The 18,411-nt window shown below is 47.8% G+C and overlaps 2 protein-coding genes across 2 annotated transcripts in view; one reads left to right on the forward strand and one right to left on the reverse strand.

Moving 5' to 3' along the window:
• The first annotated feature begins 1,168 nt into the window (after positions 1-1,168).
• Positions 1,169-7,730, forward strand: LOC114250230 (uncharacterized). The gene is made up of 10 exons (XM_089735621.1): positions 1,169-1,358; positions 3,052-3,138; positions 3,229-3,390; positions 3,465-3,634; positions 4,036-4,165; positions 4,369-4,510; positions 4,863-4,954; positions 5,172-5,313; positions 5,842-6,038; positions 7,214-7,730. Exons 2-10 carry the CDS (start codon positions 3,063-3,065, stop codon positions 7,330-7,332), a joined length of 1,230 nt encoding a protein of 409 aa, XP_089591747.1. The 5' UTR covers positions 1,169-1,358; positions 3,052-3,062; the 3' UTR covers positions 7,333-7,730.
• Positions 7,731-9,024: 1,294 nt separating this feature from the next.
• Positions 9,025-18,411, reverse strand: part of pwn (calcium-binding EGF-like domain-containing protein pawn) — a 33,391-nt gene continuing 24,004 nt past the window's right edge. The window contains exons 10-20 of the mRNA XM_028184061.2: positions 18,265-18,375; positions 18,047-18,194; positions 17,527-17,605; positions 17,278-17,400; positions 16,804-16,929; positions 15,890-15,992; positions 15,331-15,393; positions 11,434-11,528; positions 10,659-10,729; positions 10,456-10,568; positions 9,025-10,377 (exon numbers count right to left, since the gene is read on the reverse strand). Of these exons, the coding sequence (XP_028039862.2) occupies positions 10,255-10,377; positions 10,456-10,568; positions 10,659-10,729; positions 11,434-11,528; positions 15,331-15,393; positions 15,890-15,992; positions 16,804-16,929; positions 17,278-17,400; positions 17,527-17,605; positions 18,047-18,194; positions 18,265-18,375 (1,155 nt within the window). The 3' untranslated portion in view covers positions 9,025-10,254. The remainder of the gene's footprint in view (positions 10,378-10,455; positions 10,569-10,658; positions 10,730-11,433; positions 11,529-15,330; positions 15,394-15,889; positions 15,993-16,803; positions 16,930-17,277; positions 17,401-17,526; positions 17,606-18,046; positions 18,195-18,264; positions 18,376-18,411) is intronic.

Raw genomic sequence — 18,411 nt, forward strand, 5'->3', positions numbered from 1 at the left:
CCCACCCTTCAAACCGAAACGCATTACTGCTTCACGGCAGAAATAGGCAGGGTGGTGGTACCTACGCGTGCGGACTCACAAGAGGTCCTACCACCAGTATCTCTTGGTTAATAAACGGATAGGTTACTGTCTCAAAATATATGATGCGGGAGAGATCGCGTACTTGAGACAACCACGCTACACTACCGCCCAGTCCTCCTCGCGGTCACCGCAGCCGTTAAAGAGTCGAAGGCTTGACACAGGCCGCACCGCGCAGTGAGCGCCGCTCGTCAACATTACCGGGCAGCGAGGACGCCTCGGGCTTCCCTTGTAGTGGTAGTAGTAGTAGTAGTGCAGATACAAAACACATAACGTTGAACCAAGACTCCCTTGTGACGGGACGTCCGGTTAATACGTGGCGAGCAGCGCGGGGCGGGGCGGGGCGGGGCGGCGACTGTCCCGTTACTCCGCCGACCCGAGCAGACCAATATCAAATTTGTTTAATAGCTTAATGAGCTTATGTTTAATGAGACGAGAGTTCTAAGACGTGTAGACCGGGAGGCAGGCACCCGGGGGCTACGAACATCGTTTGCTGTCTCACCACAAACAGCACACCGTCTCATTCACATACTCGCATATGTATGTACATGGACTAACATCACACGTCATCACACATCGTTACTACGTAGGTTACTAGCTAACAGCTGGTGTGCAGAGTCGGTCGGTCAGGACTCCTGGTCAGGTAATTTTTTGTAGGACGCCACGGGGTCCGTCAAAAAAAAAACAAAAACATAAAAACCAAAAAAAGAAAAGAAACACACCTGTAAAGTTTTAAGAGGAATCCAGTTTTAGTGTAACTGCAGTTACAATTTAGATAAACTGCAGAAAACATGTATTTGCTTTGTACTGAATGTTCCACGGGGAGTGCTCAGAGGAATTGTTCGAGAGCATCCCTCTTTCTGGGTTTTATCGTCGCTCCTCCCCACCGGAGCAGAGTTCATCCAAACTACCTAAAACGGCTGCGTTCAGTTGGACAGTGAGTTTCCAGAGATCTTTTTCCTACGCACTGTTCGCCTCTGGAATGAGCTTCCCCTGCACGGTTTCCCGAGTACTATATTCTTCCTTTCTTCAAACGAGGCTTGCGGAGAGTACTGAGCGGTATGTAGACCGCATATTCCAGAAATGAAAAATAAAAAGAACTGATGGCGTTACAACGTGTAAGTGTATTATTTAGAATACTGAAATCGACTTATTAAGTATGTAGTTCCCGCTAGTGACGTGCCGGCGGCCGAGCCTAGCTCCCCGAGCGTGTCCGGTATATAAGGGCGCGCCGCACAGTGGCCGGCTCCCGCCGACTCTGCGCGCCGACACACACGCACGTACGTACACACAGCTCTATATCTAAATATTATTAATAGTAAAGTTCTATAAAATATCACTACTTCATAATACACGTGTTAAATCAGTAACAAAACCGAGTCGCTCGTGTGTTTCCTGAGACTGCCAGGTCTGGTGACCCCGCGGTGCTTTCGTTCTCTTCGCACAGATGTGTTTTGTGACTGAGATTGATTTGCCAACATCAAATAATTAGGTATATTTGTCACATTAATAATACATAATTTACTGAACGCGATACTATTTTAATATTTCCCGAATTGTTCGGTAAAATCTTTAAATTAGAAAAATAAACAGCAGTACAGAGTGTCATAATAACGGTTAAGAAGAAAGCTGTGAAGTGTGTAAGCTCCGCGTTCGATGTGTGAGACATTGCAGGCGGTAGGTAGGTGGTGCCGGCAGCTGCCATCCAGCATGCCGCGTTCTACCGCGACGCTGGACTAAGCGTTCAGGTTCCAAGAATTAATCAATTCAACTCAATTGTAGCTGAGATTTGTTGTTTTGATTTGTCAACCGCGAGCATGAGTACGTCGTGGACATGCTGTCGCTACCAAAATAAATAAATCACCAGCAACCACTCAAAGTAGAGCTCGCAACCTCTGGCACGAGACACGCGCCGCAGCACCGGGCCCCGGGCGCCCCAGGGACTCTGTGTGAGGTGCTAACGGGCTAAGCCGAAGGTCGGGCAGGTGTGGCCGGGTCTGGTATGTAGTATCTGGTCGTATGTGGGCGAGCCCCGTAACTTCCCACGACAAGGGCCGCGCGCCGGTCAGTGTCGTTACACAGCGATAAAGCGCCGTTACTTGATAGAGTAGTACCGGTCGGTGCAGTGAGTGCGGACCGGCGGCCGGTGCCGGGCCGGGCGGGCCGCGTGTGTCGCAACGCCGCGAGCGTTCACCTCCGGCCCGCTTCTCTTCCTTACTTCCGGACGTTAAGACTCAGAACCGGTTATTATTTTTATGAATCAATTAATAGTAACTTCATTCAGGTATACATGTCTTGGACAACTGAATGCAATTTAAACTTGAGTGCCGGACTCACGCCTCAAGGTAGGCGATGAAACTTCAGAAATCACTCGATACCAAGTGGCGTCGCGTATTTCATGTTGTGTACGTAACATTAAGAGGTAGCCGGGGTCACGGCGGAACCGGCCCCGGCAGACGCGCCCACTCACTACACGCTAACTGTTAACTGTACTCACGGTAAACTTATGATTTACGATCGGTGATGCGGGGTCTAGCCGAGGTATAGATTCAATAAAACAGTTACCAGAATAGTCAGTTTCGGTCACCGACCCACTAACGAGACTCGCAGAGACTAAACCGGGAACTCCGTGATGCTTGGTGTTGTCTGGCGAGCTTGCGTCACTGTGCCGCGGGGCCACTGACGTTATGTCAATCTTTTTTGTAAGGGTCGTTGTAGGCGATCTGCTGGGCGCACCCGGGGGTGGTGAAGCCTTAGTTGAGTGCGGAGCGCGCTATCAGAACATTACGCAGGGCGGTGGACGAACTCTCTTCTGGTTGTGGGCATATTTCACATAGAAGACAACAAAACCATTTCCCCTGGGACGATAAACAAATCCTGCACATTGAACAACATTGGGAAAGTGCAGCTGTGATCAAGTTCCTTCAACTCAAACTCTGCTAAATCCGTAATACATTTTTGTTTTTGTTGCAGAAGCTATCAACATGGCTGTTAAATTCCTGAGCAGGCTCTTCTTGTTATTCGCCACAGCGCACTGCGCCGCCGACAACATCCTCCGATGTGAGTGAGGCAGCTAGCCAACACACGGCGCTATTTCATAATGTATTCGATGAGTCTTTCCATTGCAACAGAGTGTTTGTATCGTCTCAGCTCCGCGGCAGTCTCCGGGGAGTATATTCACTGTGGGCAACGGGGAGCAGTGCCTGGGCTCCGACAGATCCACCGGGGGCGTGTGCCTCTCGCGCAACCAGTGCAACACGCAGGGAGGGAAGGCCATCGGGTTCTGCGGAGTGTTCGCCACTTGCTGCGCGCGTGAGTGTACAACCTGCTCGTCTCGTACAACGACCCAGCCAACAGAGAAGCTATAAGCCGTAACATCGTTTCAGTGAACGCGTGCGACGTGCGGACCAATACTAAGGTGGCAGTGTTCATCAACCCTCCGCTGAACAGAGAGTCTTCAGGTCTGGAGTGCTCTTACAACGTGGAAATAAACAACAACAACGTGTGCCAGATGCGGATAGACTTCGAGACCTTCAACCTCGCGCCGCCGACGACGGTACTTACCATCCATCCCACTCGACGTACCTTTGCTGCATTGTCTTGTCGTTATTACATTAGATCAGCCTTTTCCAAAGCTGGAGATAGCGCCCCCTTGTGGGCGCTGCAGGCCTAAAGGGGGGCGGTAAGAGACATAGCAAAAAAGGGGGCGTTGTGTAGAGGTTTGGGAGACCTGGTTTGGTTTAGGATTTGTAATTTCATCTAGGGGGACTCTTAGACATCGACTGATCTTTCGCTATAGTAGTTTTAAAGTAGGTGAAAATATAGGGGCGCTAACAAATAATTTATTCTTAAAGTGGGCAGTAGACAAAATAAGTTGGGGAACCTCTGCGTTAGATCAATATGCAATACTCACAGATTACTTACACACAATGGCTTCATTTGACTTGCGGTTCTCAGGTAGAGTCAGTGGAGAACGTCACCCAGCGCCCAGGGTACACCTGCAGGAACGACATCTTCCAAGTGACAAACCTGCAGGCTAACTCCGATCTGTTGCCGGCACTCTGCGGCGACAACAACGGGCAGCACAGTGAGCACTATATGTTTCTCTCTCTCTCTCTATCGTCACTACCAGCGTGACGTACTGACACCACAGTTGGAGCCCGCGTCCACAGACACAACTCAAGACCCAGGCAGTGGCAGCACGGGCTCCCCGCACGTCTGACAACTAGAACTAGTGTTGTACTGCTTGAGTAGTGTCTGGTACTTGTATAATATTGTTGTAATGCGCAGTGTACATCCGAGTGAACGCGTCCACGAACAGCCGATCGATCCGCATCAACTTCAAGATAGCGGACCGCAACACGCAGCCGAACCTCCCGCAGGCCACCTGGAAGATCAAGGTCACGCAGCTCGAGTGCTTCAACACTCTCGGGTAAGCCTACTTAACGCAGCCGGGCCGGGCTGGTCCCGTGGTCCCGCCGGGCCGTCTGTGTGCTAACTCAACGCCGTCTTCTTTACAAATAACTTGCAACATTTAGCGAAAAATGTTTATTAACACTTTGCTACAAATAAATAACAACGTGCGATGGTGAGGGGAATCTATAACCCTTTATTTTCTATGTAGCCTCTGGGCCTGTGACATTGAAGCTAAGAAGATACAAATATAATTCGCTAGACACAGCTATTTGCCGTCACTCAAAAGCTAGCTTCGGGAAAATGTCTCTCAATAGCACATAGATAGCGTGTAGTATTGATCCTAATGGTATAATTGGCGCGCTCCACAGCAAGTACCGCGACGGCATCCTGGAGGCCATCACGTCGTCGCTGCCCTCCACCCCGTTCACGTCCTCCGCCGACCGGGACGAGTATCTCATCGGTTAGTACATTCACCTACTTATTTCATTAACTGTCTACTGTCAAAAGTACTATCTCTACTCGAAGTACGATGCGTATTCAAGAGATGACAACTAGGTATTCAAACGTACATACTTTGATCGTCTAAAATATACACTACCAAAACGAGTATGGCTGTCTGTGTGCGTTCTGCGGAAGCACACCATGCGGCCTGGTACACTTGGTCGCGTGTCCCGCAGCTCCCCCCGGCTGCCTGCAGTACTTCCCGGACCGGTCGGGCTCGTTCGAGTCGTTCAACTACAACCGCGGCGCGGGGCCCTACATCGCGAACCTGGCCTACGCGACCTGCTTCAAGCGACCCTCCGACGTTTGTGGCGTCAAGTCAGTACCTACCTAACATTCTATTTACACTCGAAGGTCCACCCGCAACCCCGCATCCGATACAACGACTTTGTACTCTGTAGACTATCTGCTAGCTTCGTCAAGGATTTCATTCCCGATCCTGCGGACAGAATGGAAAGCAGTCAACGTCGCCCCAAACACGTCATTTCGGATCCTCCCGATCCATTAACGGTGCTTTTAGGTACCTCAAGCACTGGTCATCGTTCTCGTCGAACCCGTCGCTTGCGACGAAGGGCTCGACGAGTAAATTAACCCTCAGACACAGCCCACCGAATTTCTCGGCGGATCTTCTCAGTGGGTCGCGTTTCCGATCCGGTGGTAGATTCTGCGTAGCACTGCTCTTGCTGGGGCTAGCGTTAGCAACGTCGTCAGGTTTGAGCCCCGTGAGCTCACCTACTAGTTAAGGCTACGCTGATATAGCCTCTCAAGGCTCTCAGCTTAGGTAGGGCACAAAAAAAAACCGCCACGGAGATGTTCGTGTATTAAACGCACACAATGCGTTCCCAGGATAACGTCGGCGAGCTTCGAGCTGGCGTACCGGGACTCCGAGAACCTGTACCTGGACACGGACTGCCAGATCAACCCGGTCACCCAGGGCGTGGCGCAGTCCGAGGACTACCTGTTCATCCCGGAGGCCGAGACCGCTGACGGGCTCCGCGGCACTAAGTTCTGTGGCAGCAGCGCAGCCGACCAGATCGTAGCTTGTGAGTTAATTATTGTGTTGAATTCATTATAGTCATAGCTACGTCGCCGTAAGGGACACGAGCTGCCAAATTCGGTGGGCTCATTCAGACTTCGCACACGATTAAGATTAAGTTAGTGTGCTAGTGATACGAGGGTCGCCTCACGCTTCAGAGCGTATCGTATGAGCGTCAAGATAACAAGACGCGACTCCGGGTCCTGCCAGCTAATGGAACGAGCATCAGTACAAAGTCCACTGGATATTTGGTTCGTTCTCACGAACAGTACACTGTCAGTCCGAGCCTACAGAAGGCACAGAGTAGTTCTGATTCTTGGAGCTTCTTCACGCTGCAGAACAGGTCCCTCTACTCCGATTTGAGTGCCTTCCTAACTGTACCCGCACAGGGCACGCGCGCATTCACATCAGCACTTGTAGATCGTTTTACTCACACCGTAGTATAAAGCGCCAGTACACGTCCAGCTCTCATATACAGCGGTACTCACCACACCAACATACATACATAGAATTAGTTACTGGTTAGCCAAGTACGGATATTCTTTGACTATCAGTGATTTCTTCGTATCTAAATCTCAAGTGGTGTGCGCCACATTCAGCAGCGCATACCTACACTAACTATCATAACCAACGTTCTGTTTTGTTATTCCCTTCCCACAAAACCAATTTCTATTCTCACTCCTTCACTGTGCACGCGGTCAGACTGTGGAACTCGTTGCCGGCTGACATCCGAGCTTGCAAGTCTGTTTCTGTTTTTAAATACAAGGTCAAACAGTTCTATCTCTCATCAACCGAATGATCATTGTTCTATATTCTTCGTATATATAACACAGTAGTGTTACTTACAATATTTTGTGTTCAAGTTTAACAATATTTGCTATGTGTATGTGCATTACTATAATTCTCATGTTGTATTTGTCATTTTAGCTGTTCTACACACACTCATCACTTTTAATTGTTATTCTCATAATCCTCTCGCAGGTCTGCTGGAAGAGATTTCTTAAATAATTGTTTTTTTTTATTGCCCTTGTAGGCAGACGAACATACGGCCCACCTGATGGTGAGTGGTCACCGTCGCCCATGGACTTCAGCAACGCCAGGGGCAGAGCCAAGCCGCTGCCTACCGCTTATATAATACGCTTAATAAGCAGTACCTTTATACATAATTTTCCCGATTTTTAGCGATCCCGCCGGGCCCCCTGTACGTGCACTTCCACAGCGACAACCTGGTGACGGACGGCGTCCCGGAGTCAGGGTACAGGTTCAACTACAACGTGCTCAACAACTGCTACCTCAAGTAGACTCGAGACCCGGCGCCGTCGCGGCCGCGGAGCGAACATTGACCAGTATTCAGTTGTTTCCGTCGCAATTACAAGTTTCATTGTATTATGCTTTTTAAAACTATTCGTTAATATTATTGGTTGATCAGGCTCATAATTCTAGATGTCAGAGTCAATTATGAAGGTTCGCTGTAATAATTTATTTTTTAATAACAATTTAGCAGATAGAAGTACTTAGTAATTATTCGTTAGCACTTGTGAAACAGACTCAAGGCAAAATATAGAATTTCAAGAAAGTTATATGAATACAGAGCTGAATCGCTTTGAGTACTCAGATATTTGCATTTATTAGTTTATAGTTTAATTATAACGATTTCAATATTCTGAAGATTATTATACATTAATATAAGTAAAAGAAATGAGTTGTTTTATTATTTTTTACAATTAAAGTTCCGTCCTTTCCTACTGTTAGGTAGTGCATTCATTAGACAACGGTATGTCGAAACGATTAGTAGGTACTATGGGATCGTGCTAGACAACTATACCTAGATATGCCGCGTCGACTATACAGGCGTTGCAGATATACAAACAGGCCGTCATCAGTTTTACTCGAAGCGAGTTGTGAGTGTTACAGTTTTAATTCGTACTTCGGTGAAAGTTTTTGAAGTGAAAACTTCTTTAGAATCGTTGTGATTTCAAACCGGATGCAACGGAAAAAACGACAGGTAAGAGACACAAATACAAAAATGTGTAGGATGAAGCCAGCAAAGAATGAGACAGAAATATACATACTATTTAATACAGCGCCATCTGTGAGATTTTTTAATACTAACGTGTGTATGAAAGCTCTTGTAGTGAATTTTAATTTAGGATTATACGTGAAATTAAAATATCAATTCACAGAGGGCGCTACCTTACAATTATTTACTAATGAAGACGTTTAGGATAATTGCATTTTAATTTTGGAAGGTTTCACTTCTACCACGTCTGAATTGCACACATTTTGTATTTTTATTTAAAGTAGATCCCGAGGCGCAGCGCGAGCGATCCTGTCGTTGCCTCGTGTGCTGTACACATATTATGTGTAGCGACTACATAAGTATGATGACAATTGCACCGGAGGGTGGCAGCGAGGTGAGCGCTGCCTGGCTCCCACACTCAGCACGTGGTCCTCGCTAGGACCACTAACAGTTTTCTCTGAGGAATTGTTCGAGATGATACCGGCATCTCGTTTTTACCATCGCAGCGCCCGCCACCGGAGTAGAGTTCATCCATACTACCTGGAGCCACTGCCGTTATCCACAGTGTGTTTCCAGAGGTCTTTTTTGCCACGTACCATCCGGCTATGGAATGAGCTCCCCTCCACGGTGTTTCCCGAGCGCTATGACATGTCCTTCTTCAAACGAGGCTTGTGGAGAGTATTAAGCGGTAGACAGTGACTTGGCTCTGCCCCTGGCATTGCTGAAGTCCATGGGCGACGGTAACCACTCACCATCAGGTGGGCCGTATGCTCGTCTGCCTACAAGGGCAATAAAAAAAAAGTTACTCCTCAGAAATCGACCCTGCCCAAGAGTTGGTCAGGACCCTCGTGGACCACTGGTACAGTGTACAGACAGGTACTGTATGTAGGTTAATCTGTGAGCGCCCGTGGCCTCCGTGTCTCCCTCTATCTCGGTCTAGTTCTAAGGATAGGCATAAAATAAAAGATAGTAGTTCGTTGTATTCGTATATTCCACAAACATAACTATCTATATATATATATATAACAATATAAACACAGTACAAAATGCAACGCGCGATGCGCCGACCTGAGGTAATTACACAAGTGCACATGTGCTCGTGTGTTCGTGTGCACGTGCGCACTATGCACTACTAAATGCACATGCCGGTGTGGCGCGGGCAGACACACAACGACCACGTAGCGTTGGCTCGTCTGTTCGTCAACCGACATTATTTTATTAACTTTAGTTTTGTCCATAAACAACATTTGAAAATAGTTAAAAATTAGTTACAAAAATCATTGATATATCAGTAACAAAAATATACACACAGTAAATCAATATCATGGAGTGTCGCTGAACATGGTCTCGTGTAAAGCTGCCGTGCGTACGTATACCTTCTTAATTATATAATTTAATTATTATTCGTGAGCAGACGATGATCTCGATGAACCATCGACGGGTCATGAGCTCATGAGCACATGTGACCGTCCCGCGCGTCACACAGGACACAGCACAAACTACATTGTGGTACATAGTCCCCGAGGGGGCGGGAGCTCTCCGCCCCCTCGGGACTGAGTAGCTAACGTCCTCAGCGCTAACGCCGTGCTACTATTTAATTCTAATCATTATATATACACTTAACATCGCCACGGGGTCGGCCCAGCCACCAGCCCGGGGGGCAGACGCGCATCCCCAGGGGCAGTGCAGTATCCGTCCTCAGGATGAATAGTCGAGGGACACATCCATAAGGTCGGATGTTGTCCCAGTATAACGCGGCCCCCCGGGCGATGCGGCCCCGCGCTCGCAGGGGCGGGGGGCGGGGGGCGGGGGTCACATTGAAGGAGTTATTCAGGTGCTTGTGCAGATTAGACTAGGGTTTTTTTTTGGTTGAAAATGAGGGGGGATATTCTATCCCTTTCCCGCAGAAAGAGTATATACATGTAGATGTGGTTAGGTTAATATTATAACGAGGTGGAACTCGATCCGGGCGTCGTCTCCAGACACAGACAGTACAGCGCCGGAGCGAGGACACACAAAGGTGGCCTCAGAGACCTCAATGGAGTAAGCTGGGGCTCCAGCATGCAACGTGTAAGCTAATTATTTTATAACAAATTCATATTTCAATATTTTCAACGAGCACCATATTCATCATCATGAATTTACAATAAATAGTGTTGTGTCAACAAGCGTATTGTTCGCCTGAATGTAAGCGTGCTCCTGGTCAGGGCCTGTAGAAGGGCGGTCCCCTGCTGACGCTGTAGGTGGAGAGCGGGATGCCCTTGGTGCCGTACAGCGGCTCCGGAGCGTTCTCGTAGTCCACGTCGTAGTAGATGTTGTTCTGGCTCTGGAACGTACCAGTGCTATCAGGGCGCGCCCTCGCGGCCGGCGGAGGGGAGCGCCGCGCGGAGGATGCAATACGTACTTGGAGTGTCCTGGCGCGGGACTTGGGGCGCGGCATCAGCAGGTCGGTCCGGTCCGGCAGCGGCCCGGATGACTCCGAGCCGGACGAGTCCACCGTCAGCGGCCCGCCGTAACCTGACCGAATTATAAATTATTCACAATTACAAATCGATCGTCTAAAGATCGCGCAGGGACATGTTGTGAGTCGGCGACTCGAATACTGACCGTAGAGGTTGTGGTGCGAGGCGGCTGTGTTGGCCCGTGACGTCACCGTGTTCACGCCGTGGACTCCCATCCTGCACAAACACACACACAGCTGAGCACGTGCTCACTGGACGACCACCCACACATGCCAGCGTGAGATGAGTCCGTACCCAATGTTCTTACGGCACGTCCGACCTTCCCTCGGTCTGAGGGATATCGAAATCTTAAAACACATACACTGTACTTAGTTGCAAGTGAAGCTCGTGTTCCGAGCGCCCACGGACACAACCATGTAGATGTCACCATCTACTTGGAGACGTGAGGTGGGGTTTGTTTCTCTAACTAAAACTGTAAACTTATTGTCACTAAAATGTAATATTCAATTTCAGCAAATTCAAGTGCATGGACAACACGTCACTACGTCACACGTAACGGAGTCATTCCCGATCCTGCGGACAGAATGGAAAGCAGTCGACGTCGCCCCAAACACGTCATTTCGGATCCTCCCGATCCACTAACGGTGCTTTTAGGTACCTCAAGCACCGGCACCGTTGTCATCGAAACCGTCGCTGGCGACGAAGGGCTCGACGAGTAAATTAAACACAGCTCACTGAGTTTCTCGCCGGATCTTCTCAGTGGGTCGCGTTTCCGATCCTCTGGTATATTCTGCTAGGGTTCGTGTTAGCAACGTCGTCAGGCTTGAGCCCCGTGAGCTCACCTACTAGTTAAGGTTACGCTGAAATAGCCTCTCAAGGCTCTCAGCTTAGGAAGGAAAAAAAAAGTAACGAAGTGGTACCTGGGCAGCGGCACTGGGGGCAGCGCGGGGGGCAGCGTGGGGTAGGCGCCGAACATGGCGGAGGAGGGGCGCGTCGTCATGCTCTGCGGCTCCGGCTGCAACACAGGAGCGGTGCGCGGTCAGCACCACGACACCGGACCGGACCGGGTCGGGAACGAGCCGCTCACAAAATAATAACAAGTCGGAGAACTGGATTACTGGTGGTAGGACCTCTTGTGAGTCCGCGCGGGTAGGTACCAGCACCCTGTCTACTTCTGCCGTGAAGCAGTAATGCGTTTCGGTTTGAAGGGTGGGGCAGCCGTTGTAACTATACTGAAACCTTAGAACTTATATCTCGAGGTGGGTGGCGCATTTACGTTGTAGATGTCTATGGGCTCCAGTAACCACTTAACACCAGGTGGGCTGAGAGCTCGTCCACCCATCTAAGCAATAAAAAAAGAACTAATTTTTCGTATTAAATTTTTGTTTTTTCTCCTTTTTTCGTTGCAGTTCGTCCCAGTTTAATTTTATCTATACAAATAAATAAAATTGGTGTCTGTTTGTAATAATAAAATAACCACTTTTACTAAATAAGTATGTAATATATACCACAGTACTTATAAATGTCCCCCAAGCCGACTGGTCCTCGAGGGGGAAAGCGACCACAACCCTCCAACATCTAAAGACAACAATCACCGAAAACCAGTAGTTTACATAGCATCCCTCAATGTACTCACCTTGGGAAAAGAAGAAAATCTTACGGAACTGATATATGCGCTAAAATCTATCAAATGGGACATAATTGGTTTGAGCGAAGTGAGAAGAATGGGCGAAAGTATTACTTGTCATCCAGACTATTTACTATACCAAATAGGGGAGACGCAAGGCCAATATGGGGTAGGATTTATTATTAAACAACATTTAAAACAATATGTGGAAGAATTCATAGGAATCTCAGAACGCATAGCGATTATGAATTTGAAACTACCAGGATATAAAAAAGCGTGGTCCATTGTACAAATATATTCACCTACAGAGCAATCAAATTTGGAAACGATAAATAACTTCTACCATATTTTAAACGAAGCCATTCAAGAGCATACGCACAAAAACCTTATAGTCATGGGCGACTTCAATGGCCAAATTGGAGCAAGACGCCTAGGAGAAAACGCAATACTAGGACAATTTTCATATAGTAACAAGACCAGAAGCAGAAATGGGGAAAAAATTACAAACTTCGCGCTAGAAAACAAATTAACAATCTTAAATACTATGTTCAAGAAGAACCGAAAGAGCATGTGGACCTGGATCTCGCCGGATGGTAAAACAAAAAATGAAATTGATTTTATTATGACCAACAGAAACAGCTACTTCACAAACTTTACCGTCATTAAAAGATTTAACTTCAACACCAACCATAGGCTACTTAGAACTGAGCTCAAAATAAAACAACCAAAGAAGACTAGACCAAGACAAGACTCAGGAAACATAAAACTCGAAGAACAACACTTAGAGCAAATAACAACAGCTCTAAGAGCTGAACTTAGAGACTTCAAAGAGAACACTAAGGAACTAGACACCAAAGATAAATACAATTATATAGAGAATATTATTAAAACCCAAACTAAACTTATAACAGATAGGAAAATTGATGCAAAAGAAAAACTATCAACAGCCACTATAAAACTCCTAGAAGAAAGAAATCACCTTACTAATGAAAGAAGTACCCAAAACAGAAGACAGAAATTAGCCAAAATCAGCAAAGATATCAATGAAAGTATCAGAAAGGATAAAAAACAACGAAGGTTGCGAACAATCGAAAATTACATACGAAAAACCGGTGGAACTAAGAAAGCACTCAAAGAATTGACCGGCACGAAGAACTGGATCGTAAAAATGAAAGATAACCGAGGAAAATTCGATTATCACAGAATTGACATATTAAAAACAGCTACGTCATATTACAAAAATCTTTACCGAAACAACACTACGCAAGCTGAAATCAGTCTAGTGGAAACCTCGAACACCCCCAGTATTCTCCAAGCTGAAGTCAGTAAGGCTATCGATACCCAAAAGAGTGAGAAAGCACCCGGGCCTGACGGCATAAGCAATGAAATCTTAAGAAATAGCAAAGAGATACTGCTACCTGTCCTCACAGATATATTCAATGATATAATGAATACTGAAACCATCCCCCAGCAATGGACCGAGTCTCTCATCATCCTACTGTATAAGAAAGGTGATAAATATGACATAGGAAATTATCGCCCTATAAGTCTTATGTCCAATGTATATAAGATTTTTGCTAAGATCATCTTAAAACGGATCGAAAGAACCCTAGACGAAAACCAACCTATAGAGCAAGCAGGATTCCGCAAAGATTACTCAGTGATTGACCACATTCACGTAGTGCGTCAAATTTTGGAGAAATACAACGAGTACCAACTCACATACTACATCGCATTCATCGATTATAGTAAAGCATTCGATTCTCTACATCATGACAAAATATGGGAGGCGTTATTAGAACAAGGAATTGAGCACAAGTACATTCGATTGATAAGAAATATATATAGCTGCAGCAGAGCAAGACTCCAACTAGAAAAGAAAAGTACTCCTTTCAGAGTAGAAAAAGGCGTAAGGCAGGGAGACCCTCTATCTCCGAAATTATTCTCCGCAGTATTAGAATCAATCTTCCGAAGACTCAATTGGGAACATCTTGGAATTAATATAGACGGCCAACTGTTATCACACTTAAGATTTGCTGATGACATAGTGTTAATGGCCAAAACAGCAGAAGAGTTAACCAGAATGATAAAAGAACTTGCGAAAGAAAGTGAGAGAGTAGGGCTGGCAATGAATCCGGAAAAAACTAGGGTGATGACAAACGGGTACAAACATACTATAGATCTAGGAAACACCGAAATCAACTATACAGACGAGTACGTATATCTAGGGCAGCTCATAACTCAAAAAGATCCTATGCAGAAGGAAGTGGACAGAAGAATTACAAATGGCTGGAAGACATACTGGAGTCTAAGAGAGGCTATGAAAGATAAAAAGCTCCATATAAACCTAAAAAGCAAACTTTTTAACACCTGCGTACTACCTGTCCTTACATACGGGTGTCAGTCATGGTCCTTAAATCAGGTCACCTCAAACAAACTAGCAACTTGCCAGTATGCAATGGAAAGGAGTATGCTAAACATTAAAAAGTCCGACAGAGTAAAAAAAACCGTCATTAGAATCAAAACAAAAACTACCGATATAATAAGCAAAATCAAAAGACTCAAATGGCGATGGGCTGGTCACCTGGTAAGAGGACACGACAAATGGAGCAAAAGGGTGACATGGTGGTACCCAAGGGAAGGCAAAAGAAAAAGAGGCCGACCACAGAAAAGGTGGGACGATGACGTTAGACAAGTGGCAGGAGTCACATGGAACAGAGTGGCTCAAGAAAGAAAGGAATGGAAAAGGTTGGAGGAGGCCTTTGCCGACTGGCAAACAGATCTAGGAAAGATAACCAAACAACAAATATTAGTTTAAATTTATTCATATCTATTAAGTTTTAGTTTTTAATGCTAGATTTTACATAAGTTTAAAAATTCATTGTACTAAGAGATCTGAATAAAAGGCTATATTATTATTATTATTATTATTACTTATAAATGTACCAGCTGGTTCGCAACCTGTAGCCGTGTCGTCGGCGGCGCTGGGCGTTTGGGACCTCCAATAGAAACACTATGACAAGTAGTTTTGACCGGCCTCTCCTCATGCTAGCCTAACGTGGAGTTCTGGAGAGATCGGCACTGGTAAAGTCCGGGGGGTGTAGAGATTACGTCAGAGCTACACATATGGTGGATGCATTAAAACTTCCCGACTCGACTCCCACAAAATGATCCGAGGGCTGGTACTCACGGCGTAGTGCGCAGCCATGGCCTCCGCGATCTGCGCCCACCGCAGCCGCTCCTCCAGCGTCACCTGCGGACCAACCAACCTGTAGCTGCCTCCCTCACACGCGGCCGTGTACACCAGGGAACTCGAACGCGACAACTGACGCGACCACTGACGCGACCACTGACGCGACTACTGACGCAACCGTAACGCGAGCTACTAAATACTGCGATCTCACTGGTGGTGGGACATCTTGTAAGTCCGCAGATGCCAGCACCCTGCCTATTTCTGCCGTGAAGCAGTAATGCGTTTCGATTTTAAGGACCCTTGCAGCCCTTGCACTGTTAAACTGAGACTTAAACCTCATGTCGCAAGATGGGTGGCGGCATTTACATTGCTGATGTCTATGGACTCCGGTGACCACTTAGGCTCGATCACCAATATAAGCAATTGAATAAATATGTCTACAGGTATTCTTGTTACGGAAGTTAGCTATGGACATTATTTCGGCCAGATAATCAATGAGTCTCTACTGTCGGAAGGCAAAGTTAGTTAGGAGGTGAGAAGTGGTGGGGCGGAGTACCTGGTACGGCGGCTGTCCCACCGGTGGCGTCTTCACGGTGTTAGCGGTCATGTAGTTGAACACCGGGGAACCCACCGCCTTCTGCTCGCGGGACCACTTGCGGCTGTGGAGCAAGCACATGAGTGAGGACCGGACGCGCCCCGCGCCGCTTCTCACGATTTTTTATTAAGAAACAATTCAACATGTTGCGCTTTTTCTGGACAAAGAGTGGTCGCTCACGAGGCGACAAACTACCGGCAGCTGTAGAGTACATAAGCACCGACCAGGGAATACAGTGTCGTCTCTGTTGCAGCAGATACACCCGGCGTTGCCCGGACCATATCATGTAATATAATAAACACTTCTCTATGTCAATCCATGCTGCACACTATACTGGCGGTACATCATAGAACACAAAAAATTTGAAACAATTGCATTCCGAACAATAACGATATACAAGTAGCCCGTCGGTCCACCGAGCAATATCACCCGCGCGGTGGAAGATCTTCCCTTTGTCGTAGAACTTATACCGCCAAACTATGTTTGTCTGAAATTTCACACAATATCCGTCAGTTACTTTTATAAAACCGTGTAACAAACAGTCAAACGTAAAAACTTTCCCTTTAGATAGTGTCTACGTGTACCAGCTGGTTACCCTCGTGCAATAAGCGCCTGGATATGGACCAAGGCTTTTATTAATGCGATCAGGATTGAATGTGTATGTCCATTGCTAACTATTACATAATGTATGATAAATAATGTATGATAACGGACACCCGCGTGTGTGATTGTCCCTTGTCCCCCCCATGATCCCGTGTGAGTACCCAAGTGTATGATCCCTGTGTGACTGATAATTATATTTTCCCCCACGTTCTTGTCACTTGTCGGCCGTCCCCAGACGTGCGCTTGTCTCGTGCCCCCGTGTGTGTACGCACCTCCAGGCGAGCAGCGCGGCGAGTGTGAGCGCGATGACGAGCGCGGCGGCGAGCGAGGCCCCCAGCGCCGCCCCCACCACGCCGCCGTCCACCTCGCAGCGCGACCCGTAGTACCCCGACCGGCAACTGCACATAGCGGCGCGCTTACAGCGGGGCGGGCCAGTCTGTCGCCGAGTTCGGGACCGCCTCGTAACTGTGCGGTGGGAACTCTACGCACACTGAGAGTTGCCACAGTGAGAACTGACAACGGTGCTCTGGTGCCCCGACCCGCACACTGCGATGTGTCTTTAATTACCTACCCAAGGAGTTATCGGACAACGTAGGAGAGTGCAGAAGTCGCACGTGCAGAATGCAGTGCGCACGTGTCCGCGTTGCTCGACAACGACACGAATCAGTACATTTATATTTAAACTTGTAATTGTAAACCTCACAATATAAATTGTTACAAAAAATAAAACCTAAAAACGGTGATACCTGCAGGTCGGCTGCCCTTGTCGGTAGGCGCACTCCCCGCGGTCGGAGCACAGCGAGGCGCCGCACTGCCGGCACTCGCGCCCCTCCCCTGCAGGGTCCAGGGTCGTCTCCGGGCACGCACATCTGCAACAAATTGATGCATCACATGCGTATCAAGACCCAACTCTCCTCTGCGGTTCTGCGATGTTCCACGAACTCTATAAGATGTCTTTATCTACCTGATATAAATGTAATACAAGAAAGACTCACTTGAATCCTCCCCAGGTGTTGGTGCAGGTGGCGAGCTGGTGGCAGTCGTTCAACTCCGGAGACGAGCACTCGTCCACATCTGTAATGGGATGGCGTTATTGAGATAATTGTGTAGGAGGGAAGGATACTGATCGTGGAGGAAGTGAAACGTAATCATTCTTATACAAAGATTCTGGGGCGGTACGTTTACTACTGATTGGTTTTCTTCTGAGTACCACCATGCTCATGGAGTGGACGTACCACCACCACCTGTACTGCAACCTTTCCGCAACATTTCCACCGCGATGCAGTAATGCGTTCCGGTTTAATGATGGGGCAGCCGTTCTACAACACGACTGACACTTAAATCGCAAGTCCCATAGAGCGTGGCGCTCCGATGGTCACTGTGCACCAGCTCGGTCAGGAGCACGCTCACTCATACAAGCATTCACAATAATAATAGAAAGTGAAAAACTGAAGAACAGAATATCGAGTACCCGCAGTACGCGACTGGCGCGTTATGAGGGTGTGGGGTACTCACCGTGCAGGGGCGGCACGCTGCCCGCGAGAGAGCGCACGTGGAGGGCGGAGGCTCCAAGGTTGTTGTTCCGTCTCCGCAGCACGCCCACCAGCTGCTTCTGTATCTCTGACCCCACCGCCGGACGGACCGACTCCGGGCTCTCTTGCATCTGCGGGGGACAGGAGAGATCACGACCGGTCCGCGCCGAGCGGGCGGCGGCGGCGCGCGCTTGGACTCACCAGGATGGTGTAGTTGACGAACACCGCGCGCTCGTCGTCGGTGTGCAGCGAGTTCACGGAGCCGCTCACGAACTCATCGGAGAACGGAGTCATCGAGAAGGCGGAGTCGATCTGGCAACAGGAGTGGACATCACACTTCGGTCACGG

The sequence above is a fragment of the Bombyx mandarina genome, chromosome 02 (genome assembly GCF_030267445.1).
Source record: "Bombyx mandarina strain Sakado chromosome 02, ASM3026744v2".
NCBI lineage: Eukaryota > Metazoa > Arthropoda > Insecta > Lepidoptera > Bombycidae > Bombyx > Bombyx mandarina.

Bases quoted from the DNA above. Each gene is read 5' to 3' on its own strand.
- LOC114250230 (XM_089735621.1), top strand. From the start codon at position 3,063: ATGGCTGTTAAATTCCTGAGCAGGCTCTTCTTGTTATTCGCCACAGCG. The intron at 3,635-4,035 runs GTACTTACCATC...TGCGGTTCTCAG, and splicing joins ACCTCGCGCCGCCGACGACG to GTAGAGTCAGTGGAGAACGT. The intron at 4,955-5,171 runs GTTAGTACATTC...CGTGTCCCGCAG, and splicing joins CCGGGACGAGTATCTCATCG to CTCCCCCCGGCTGCCTGCAG.